The sequence below is a fragment of the Pteropus alecto genome, unplaced genomic scaffold (assembly GCF_000325575.1).
Source record: "Pteropus alecto unplaced genomic scaffold, ASM32557v1 scaffold57, whole genome shotgun sequence".
In the NCBI taxonomy this organism is placed as follows: Eukaryota; Metazoa; Chordata; class Mammalia; order Chiroptera; family Pteropodidae; genus Pteropus; species Pteropus alecto.
In genome coordinates this window covers 7,367,090-7,377,532 of record NW_006442508.1, presented here as the reverse complement: position 1 = coordinate 7,377,532, position 10,443 = coordinate 7,367,090, and the positions used below count along the sequence as shown (strand labels likewise).

At 43.3% G+C, this 10,443-nt stretch overlaps 1 protein-coding gene across 1 annotated transcript in view; it reads left to right on the top strand.

Moving 5' to 3' along the window:
• Window positions 1-7,975: 7,975 nt before the first annotated feature.
• OCIAD2 (OCIA domain containing 2) overlaps window positions 7,976-10,443 on the top strand; it is a 13,470-nt gene continuing 11,002 nt past the window's right edge. The window contains exons 1-2 of the mRNA XM_015597504.2: window positions 7,976-8,034; window positions 10,325-10,443. Of these exons, the coding sequence (XP_015452990.1) occupies window positions 10,387-10,443 (57 nt within the window). The 5' untranslated portion in view covers window positions 7,976-8,034; window positions 10,325-10,386. The remainder of the gene's footprint in view (window positions 8,035-10,324) is intronic.

Sequence of the window (10,443 nt, the reverse complement as noted above, 5' to 3'; positions counted from 1 at the left end):
GATTTGTTTACCCTAGAATCAAAGATAAATATGCTGTTGTAACTTGTTGAATGTTCTTATAGCTTCTAGAGGTCAAGAGCTCTCTGTGTTTATATCAGGAGAAAGAAAGGAATAGAAAAAAGTTATTAAAGTGTACTAAAGATCCAAAATTGACACGAAACATTTTTCAGAAGCCATTTGGAATATTAATTGTGGCACAGTACTTATCTAACTGAAAACCTGAAACATAGTTACAAAATCATATTTACTCTCCTATTTTGTTAATGACAAAGATAAACTGTGGTCCTAAATCAGCATGTGTCAGATTTGCTCGAAGGAATATATTTATAAAGGCATTTTATATTATGCATTATGTTCTCTGGGGTTCTTAAATTTCCTTTCTTCTATCCAGCCTCTATTTTTATGATGCTGATTTGCCGAGAGGCCAGGACAGTTGCACAGTTGTACGGTCTCGCCTTTGAGATTTGCCTAAATGCTTTGTCATGGTGTTTACCTTATTCCTACTTTTTCCATTTACTGACAGTTTTTTAGTTGTTCTTCTGATTTTTAAAAGGGCAAGAAAATAAAGCAGGTCTGCAAGCTGTAATAGCAGCCTAGAAAAAAGTTTTTGAAGACTCGAAAGGAGAATGAGCAGAAATTAATGACTAAAGGAACAATTTTGGGTTATCTCTAGATTTAATTCATTTGTGTAATCCCTGGACGAATGAACACAAGTAATCAAGAGTAGAAAAACAACAGCCTAAACAACTTTCATTCTGAGCAAGTACTAGGAATTGTTAGGCACAAGGCTGCTTTGTGAAATGGATGCCAATACGCAGAGTAGGATTTTGTTTTTTTGTCTAACAGGCTTTCTCATACTAGGTGGGGTTTGTGATACAAGTTCTGACTGGAGACTCCAATCTTTCCAGAATCAAAGTATAAAGCAGCCAGAATTACTTGCTTAGGCAACCAACAATGTAAGACTGGTGAGTGATAAATTCAACTTGTTGTTAACCTATAGTCACAAAAGTCTTTTGAATCTTGGTTCAAAGACAATTATTTTGAATGGGTTTTAAATGCATAGAAAATAGCCCTGGAAAACATTTATTCAAGGTAGGTAAACAAAAACTGTTTATATGGCATTATTAAAATAGACTGGATAAGTGTGGAGTTTCCTCAAAAAATTAAAAATAGAACTACCATATGACCCAGCAATACCACTTCTGGATATTTATCCAAAGAAATCCAACACTAATTCAAAAAGATATATGCATCCTTATGTTCATTGCAGCATTACCTGCAATAGCAGAAATATGGAAGAGACCTAAATGTCCGTCAAAAGATGACTGGATAAAGATGTGGTGCATATATACAATGGAATATTACTTGACCATAAAAAAAGAATGAAATCTTACTGTTTGCCACAACATGGCTGGACCTAGAGAGTATTATGCTAAGTGAATTCAGTCAAAGAAAGACAAATACCATATGATTTCATTTATATGTGTAATCTAAAAAGCAGAATAAATAAACAAAGCATAAACTCATAGACACAGAGAACAAACCGATGGTTGCCAGATGGGAGGGGGTTTGGAGGACTGGATAAAAAAAGTGAAGGGATTAAGAAGTACATATTGGTAGTTATAAAATAGTCGCAAGGATGTAAAGTACAGCATAGGGAATATAGTTAATAATATTGTAATAACTATGTATAGTGTCAGATGGGTACTAGACTTATTGCAGTATCGCTTCATATATAATGTCTAAGCATTATGCTGTACCTCTGAAACTAATATAATATTGAATATCACTGTAATTTAAAACTAAAAAAATTAAATTAAAATAAATAAACAAACAAAATAGACTGGTTACATTTAAAGATACTTTTGGCATTCATCTACTCGTCAAATATTCGATATGCCTACTTTTGCCAGGCTCATAGACATGTTGCAGGTATGAATTTTAGCTCACTTCACTAAGGTTCAAAAGAAGCCATGTTCCTTTGCGTCTCAAATAAAGTTCCACTTTTTCATAGTCCGCTTCCACTCAGGAAGTTCAAACTTGTGAATCTGATGGGTGTGGGTGGGGAGGTAACCCTTCTCCCTAGGGTTGGGAGAAGGGATCTGGCACAGTCTAAAACATTTTAGAAGGCTCTCCAATCCCCTCTGGCCAATGTTGAGATGTTCATGTCAAAACCCATATGGTCCCCTGAAAGCAGTGGCACCAGCCCCAGCTCTAGATCTATTTTTTTTTTCAGGTTTTTAAACTTCTTATTTGCATATTTTTTAAAAATCGTGCATTCAATAATTAAAATCATTTAAACAACAACAAAAAAAATGGCACTCTGATTAACCTGCATTTTACAGCCTGCAGGACACCTTGGACTAGCTTGATCTTTACTCTAGATTTCACTGTCCTCCCACCCAGCTTCTGTCTTCAATAACATGCAAGTTCTTTTCCTTCCCTGCCAGCCAGATTGGCAGGTGTGAGAGGCAGGTCCGGCTGTCGATGTCAGCAGCTCTTGGATGTGAAAAGGGGGCAGCACAGATACTTAAACCTGATCCAATCTCTTTGCAACTTACAAAGTTAAACAGCTAAAAGAAGTAAAATAAGAAGGCAATGCTTGTGGAATGTACAGTGCATATTGGCAGCACGTGCCTCTATGATTTGCCTGCTTGCTTCTCCTGTTCAATCGTTTCTTTTGAAGGCAGCGTATTTTTCTCGTGTTTCCATCTTCTTAAATTTCGACTTGTCGAATTTCTCAATGTCAGCCATGTCGGGTTTGTCAGACACGGTTGCAGAGGAAGCGGAGGGAGGCGCGAGAACGAGTGAGTCCCATCTGCTCGGTGGCAGTTGCAGAGTCCTACATCTTTTGAAAGTTGGGAAGCTAAATGTTTACTGAATTTCAGGGCACCCCACAGCTTTTTTGCCAAAAAGTCCTTCCGCAGACGAAAGCTAAAGGAAAAAGTGAAGTGCTGGTATCCACGACTCCAGGACCTGTGCCCCTCTCCCCTCTCCCCTCTTCCCAGTTTCTCAAAAAGCTCAAAATTTTCCCTCTAGGATCAGTCCACTTCTTCAGCAGGGGTTTTTCTTCTACAACAAAATTCTACACAGGGATGACATTCTGGGTGCTTGTTTCTGCTTTATTTATGAACTCTCCTTTTATCCCTATAATGCAAAAGTCATTAATAAGCCTGGAGGTAAGGACACCCTTGGTGACTTTCTTGGAATGGAGAAGGGAGAAAACTTACTATTTGTTTGGGCTGCTGCATGAGCACAAACCATAAATTAATATCTCAATTTTATGTGGTTTTCCAGCCATAGATGTGAAGGTGAGAAAGACAGTCCCAGCTTTCAGGGATCTCACATCTTAGAAGCAAATGAAGAGGTCATTAAAATGTAGCACACAGGAGAGTTTTTCTGGGGGAAGTGGTTATGAACACTTAAACGGCACTGTCTACCTATGTGCCAGGCACTGTTCCCAACAATTTCTTATATAGATATAGATTTACAGTGAGGTTACAATTGGAACCCAGGCAATCTGGTTCCAGCATCCTCGCCCTAAATTCCTAGTCTCTGAATGTCTCCAATGAGACCTGAAGAGTAAGCACAAACTTGTTTCCCTAATGCTGAGGAAAATGAAGCGGGCAAGGAGGGCTGACTAGACTAGATAATGAAGGAATTCTAGAAAATTCCTTTCAAAAGTAAATCTGCACTGATGATACCAGACATTGGTGAGGATGTGGAGCAACAGGAACTCTCATTCCCTGCTCATGGGAATGACAAATGGTACAGCCACTTGGAAGATAGTTTGCAAGTTCCTTAACAAGTTAAACATACTCTTACCATATGATCCAGCAGTCACACTCCTTGGTATTTACCCAGAAGAGCCGAAAATTTGTGTTCACACAAAAAACTGCACACAGATGTTTACAACAGCTTTATTCATAATTGCTAAAACTTGGAAGCAACCAAGATGTCTTTCAGTAGATGAATGGGTAAATAAACTATACTATATCCAAACAATGAAATATTATTTAGTGCTAAAAAAGAAAATGAGCCATCAATACAGGAAAAGACTTGGAGTGACCTTAAATGCATATTACCAAGTGAAACAAGCCAATCTCAAAAGGCTCATACTGCATGATTCCAACTATATGACAGTCTGGAAAAGGTAAAACTATGGAGACAGTAAAAAGATCAGTGGTTGTCAGAGGCAGAGGGTGATGGTGGTGATAAATAAACAGAACACAGAGGCTTTCTAGGGCAGTGAGTAAAACTACTCTATAATGGTAGATATAGTCCAAAGAAAGTGCAACACCAAGAGTAAACCTTAGTATAAACTATGGACTCAGGGTGATAACGATGTATCAATGTAGGTTCATCAATTATAACAAATGCACCACTCTGGTAGGGGATGGTGATGATAAGCTGAGCATGAGTTGGGGTAAGGGGGATGTGGGAAATCTCTGTATCTGCCTCTCAATATTGTTGGGAGTATAAAATGGCTCTAAAAAATTAAGTCTATTTTTTAAAAAAATGACCTACCCAAACTTCTATCAATTAGATTTTGATTAATAAGCCTTTCTTCTAAAATGGAATTATGCTCTGCAAAGAGCTAAATCTGTGCATGGATTTATGCCTGTGAGTATTTTTTACCAGAAAATTAAATTGCTTTTCTCCTACCCTGACTCTAGCCAGGTGGAGAGCCTGCTCTAGTGAGAGGCTTGGGACAGACAGAAATCAGGACACAAAGACAACAACATGCTCTTGGAATGAGGTCAAAATATCTGCTACAAAGTATTACTGGCTTCCGCTTGATCACCTACTCTCTCTGTCACTCCAGGGCATTCTGTTTTATGTACTCAAAGGGCTTCACATGTCACAGACTATGGCAAGAAGTTCTGGAATATTAAAGTACTAGATTTTTAAGGTGGATATCTATTATCAGCACTGTGAGTGAAATAAAGGATAGGCCTGTCTCAAGGAGGACTTGGAGACACCCAAATCATGTACATTTATCTTTATATTTCAGATTTTCCCCATTTGGGCCAAAATTATGATCTTTAGGGCCTGCTTTGCCTCTTGCTGAGTCTAGCAGTCTGAATGTCAAACCCAGATTATCCTAAAGGAGCCAGAGCTCTGGGGCAATGGCCCAAAAGCTCAAGCTAATCTGGCACCATGCCTCTCGGGGCAGCGGTGCCAGTTAACGAAGGAAAGTAGAAGCTGAGCTCAATCTTTGAGTGACACCTCATTTAAACCTGACTGCTCTGCTTTGGTGAGATTTGATGTTACTTATTCCTCAGAGAGGCAATGAGTGACTCATGAGACCTTTTGATTCACAGAGCTTCTCACAGAGCTGGGCAGATGGCAACTGGAGAGTTGGGACAAGAAAAAGAATGGCAGGGAGTGAGGGCTGCACTGGCCACCAAGGTTATCTCCCCTCCTCTTATACACACACCGGGAAACCTCCCCACAAGGGAGCAGGCAAGAGCTCCTTTTACCCAGCAGGGAAATGGTGGCTGTCAGTGAGTCCGGAGCTCCCTGTGGTGCCCCTCTAGGTTCCTACCTACATTTTATTTTTACTCCATCCCTCCCTTTTCCCCGACTAGGGCCCGCTCTTCAGCCGGCCACACCACTCTCTTCCACCTCCTCCACATTGCCTGTCTGGGTCCTTCTCCCTCTCTTGGTGCCCAAGCTCTGTACCTGTCTTTAAGAATGAGAGAGGGGTGAAGAAGCAGAGGACGGCTGAAGCTCCCACACAGGCAAATGCGTGAGACGGGAGAACAGCAGCCACTCCACAGAGCCCCGGAGGGCTTAAGATCGATGTGTTGGAGAGGCAGGCAGGAGCTGAATCACCAAGGTCTGAATTTGAATCTTGCCTGAGGATAGTGCAGGGTTATAGAAATAGTACTAGCTGGAGCCTGCCACGAACACTGACACTTTCTAAATCAACCACATTTTTCATAGCATTAGCCAATGATAATCAACTTCATGGCATGACCCTGAGCCCTTGTAAGATACTAAAGCAAAACCTAATAAAGGCTCTTTTCAGTGTTATATGCTTCTAGGGCCAAGTATATTTTTATTCTAATTCTTTGGGAAGTGATAAATTCTTTGTGGGAAGGACACATCTTCTCTCTTATCTCAGAAAGTGCCTAGAACAATACATGGGCACATCAGATTTGTTCAACAAATACCAAGTGATGAATTCATATAATCCGTGCACATTACATATTTGTAACTTCTAGTTATTTAAGTCAATTAACTGAAACATTGTGGTAGAAAGTAGAAATGAGGGCAGGGCCATGGACTTTATTGTAGCAAGATGTTAAAAGACAAATGTCTTTGGGGTATTTGTTGAAAGTTAGACTTCTGTATAATGGAGGGCTGTTCATTTTTATAAAACCAATTAGAAAGCTGTTCCTTTCAGTCTACAAAATGGCAGAGAGTTATTTCTGATTTCTGGTAAGACAATGTACAATTAGCAATAGAACTATATCTCCTTTCATTTGGAGGGAGGAATGGGGGTGAACGAAAACCAGTGAATCGCATGGAGGAAAGTGGCCTGGGGATCTACTAGGGAACATGGCTCCTCCAAAACAACAGTATCTTGATAGACAGCCTTTGAATCCAGGCTCACTCCTTCATTTGTTCAACAGCTATTTACTGAGCCCCTCTTATATCTAAGATGCCAAGTATACAACAGTGAACAAAACAGACACCATCTTTTTCTATGCCACATAAAGATTTCACTGAAGCAAGGGAAACAGGCTCAAAACAAATCAACACCCCAACAAGAATATAATAACTTGTGATAGGTGCTATGAAAGGAAACAGGGTGTCCTGCTATGAAAGAGAAGAAGGGGGCCCTACTTTAGGCTGGGTAGGGGTCAAGGCAGGTCCTCCTGGGGAACAGTCAGAGAAGGATGATTAGGAAAAAGCCGGGACAAGACTCATGGAGAGGAGGCTCCAGGCAAGGGGAGGATCCATGTCAGGGCTCAGGTGGGAAGAGCTGGTTAATATGAGGAACAGAGAGGAGGCCTCATGGATGTGGAGGGGCTGAGGCCAGAGGCATAGAGGCCAATGAAAACAGCAGAATAATGTAACAAAGACGAGAGCCTTCCACGTGTTCTGCAACCTCTCTTCCAATTCAACACACTGGGTGAGTCCCAGCGTATGTCCCAGGGAAGAATCTCAGCTGAGGGTGGATGAGTGATATAGGTAGTAAAGGCGCAAGCAGCTCCCCTTACACGGCAGGAGGTTGGAGGGCATGGACAAGGAACAGCGGAAAGAGAAGGCCTGGCACCAAGCTCCAGTGGCTTTAACTGCAAACTCCCAGTGTGGCATTGCACAACTTAGTTGCCTAGCCCATCAAATGAGGATAATAGTACTCACTCTCAATGGCTGTAAAAAGGATTGCACGGGGGTGGGCAAAATGGGCAGAAGGGGCAAAAGGTACAAACTTCCAGTTACAAAATAAATCATGGGGATGTCATGTACAGCGTGGTGACTATAGTTAATAATACTATATTACATATTTGAAAGTTGCTAAAGAGTCGATCTTAAAAGTCCTTATCCTGAGTTAGGGGGAATTGTTCGGGGGACGGGTAAGGGGGGGCTAACAAGGTAACAATGTATAATGAATGACAGACTTACTGTGGTGATCATTTTGCAATGTATACAAATATAGAATGTTATATGTCAATTATATCTCAATAAAAAAAGATTGCTGATAAATTAATATCAAGCCAGGCCCAGGGAGGGTGTTCGGTAAATGATTGTTGCATTATTGCTGGGAGGAAAGGAGTTATTTGAAAGACATTGAAGAAGTAGAATCTACCAGGCGTTGGAACAATTCTTGGGGGTGGGACGGGAATTTCTAGCAAGAGCTGGTTTTGAGCCTGAATAGTTAAATGTGGGTTCTGATGCCAACAGAGAAGGGTTGCAAGGTGGGGGATGGGGGAGCACTTGTTGAGTGGTTTCAGCGAGTGAGCGGAGGGGGCGGAGCAAGAGAAGGAAGGAGAAGGCTGCAGGGAAACTCAGAGAGCAGAGGTGAGGGCAGGGAGAAAAGGTGACGGGAGCTGGGCGCGGGTGGGCGGCGAGGGCCAGGCACGGGGGAGGCGGGCAGCGGTCGCCGCTGTGCGGGCGGCGGCGGAGGGAGCGAGCTCTGCTGGGCGGGCGCCGATCTGCGGCCTGCGTGGCGATCCTCACCCCGCAGGGGAGCTCGCCCCGGGGTGACAGCGGGAGGGATGGAGAGGAGAGTGTGGCTTCCTCTGAACACTTAATTCCGGGGTCCTTGGGGGACCAGGGTACTTCGCGGGCCGCGTAGGTCGCCAGCGGCCGCCTAGAGTCGCCTCTACCAACCCCTCTCTGCCTGGCTCTGGCTCTGGCTCCAGCCGCGACGCCAGCAGGGGTCGGGGGTTTGCGTTGTGCAGGCAGCCTCTGCAGGGGATGGCGGTGGATTCCTGCAGGCTGTTTCCGGCCTTTCCCCGCAACCAGAGTGCGATGACACCGCCCGACCCCCTTCTCACGCCCCACCGCCCTCCGCCATCACTCAATCCACACGCCCCACAGCGATCCTACTGCGCGCCTCCTTCCCACTGCCCACCTGTCAACACTCCCCTCCCTTCCCCTGAAGAAGTAGAGGGACGCCAACCCACACCTGGCCGTGGTGGTGGGAGCTGCACCTGGAAGGCAAGACCCCCTGAGAAGGCTCGCTTAGATGTGGACTGATGATTAATTGAGTGCGAGAGGACCTGACCACCAAAGCTGAGATGTGGGTCTTTGCTCCTTGATTTGAGGCAACGGCCTAATGCCAGACTAAACATAGATAAATATTTTAATTTGTCATTAGGTCAGCAAAGACTTTCTGGAGATCCTCAAGAAATAGGTGCCCAGGGCCACTCTGACAGGTGACCTTTACTGCTCACACACTGTGCGCTGAGGCGCACGATACTGAGCTGGGAATTATGGGCCTCAGCCGTGATCCTTATCCCTCATCCTTACAACAGCCCTTCAGGGTTACTTGTCTGTTATCCCCACTTAACAGGTGAGAAGAGCTGAGGTACAGACATGAGTCACTCGCCCAAAGCACAGGGCTCACAGGGAGTAGAGTCAGGATCTGAACTCAGTTCTTTCCAGGACTTTCCGCTGTAGGGCATCATTCTATCTCTACAATAACATTAGTTACCTAAGGTGAAAGTTGGTACAAGGCACCTTTGGCTCATATGCCTGGCAGTTTAGTAGGAAACAGCATTGTGTCTAAGATGTTCATCGTGTCTAAGATGTTCAGTGGTAGTCATGTACTCCAGAGCCTGCAGAGTGCAGTGGCCATTGGCCGAGTGAGGGCCCAGAGTCTGCCTGGAGTATGTCTATCATTGCCAAGTCACTTTTCTGAGCCATGTGACACCAATGATTCATTCCCTCTTTCAGAAACTTTCTCCCCTCTATACCAGCTATTCCTTCTCAGTCATTTCCCTGGCCTTTTATTATTTTTTTTCTTCTCTTGTTAGTATGTCCTTTGCCTCAGTGTTCACATTCTCCAGTGTTCTTTTTAGACAATTTTATTCATATTTCTTGCTTTTCCTATCATCTCTATGATGGCAACTCCCAAATTCACCTTTCTAGCCTCCCCCTAATCTGTAACTCCAGACCCAAGTCCTCTAACATTCTAATCCCTACTGGCTAACTTCACTTCCTACAGGCACCCAAATTTGACATTTCCAAACTCAAATTTATCATCTCTATGCTTCCCACCAGGGTGTTGGCTCAGGTCTCTACACTTCCTTGCCTCGACAATTACGGCACCTTTCAAACTGATCTTCATGCTCTGGAGTCCATCTACCTGCTACAAGCTCAAGAATCTTAGTCTTTGGTGTCTCAGACCTGACCAGAGAGAACAGGCCTTTCTTCCTCTTGTTAGCACCCTGGCCTACCTCTAGGGGAGCCCTTTGCATGTTGTGTAACTGCCGACTTGTCTGTCTTCCCCTTTAGGTTGTGAGTTCATTTAGCACTGAGTTTGCCTTATCTTTCCTTGTATGCCCTGGCCTGGCACATAATAGGCAATCAGTAAATATCTGTGTAGTTAATGGCCTTGTAATGAATTGAAACTCATTTCAAGACACAATTTGTAGGTAGTAAAACATTTCACTGTTGACAGTGTGACATTTCACATTTGTGTGTGTCGGTAGCAGAGAGTATTAGAAAGTGAATTAGCAGGTGGCTGGAGATTAATAACAAAATGAAAGTAAGTTTCTAACTGGATGAGTTGATACTAAGCGTGTTTTTAAGGTTAACACAAACATCCAGTCTCAGCATCCTGATTCTCTTCTACTTTCCTTAGACATCAGGTCAACGAGTAAGCTGAGTGCACTTGCCTAGAAGAAAAGCAAAGACAAAGTCATCATGACTTCAGTATCTACTCATGGAAACCAAGATAAACCTCCCCACTTGCCACCACCA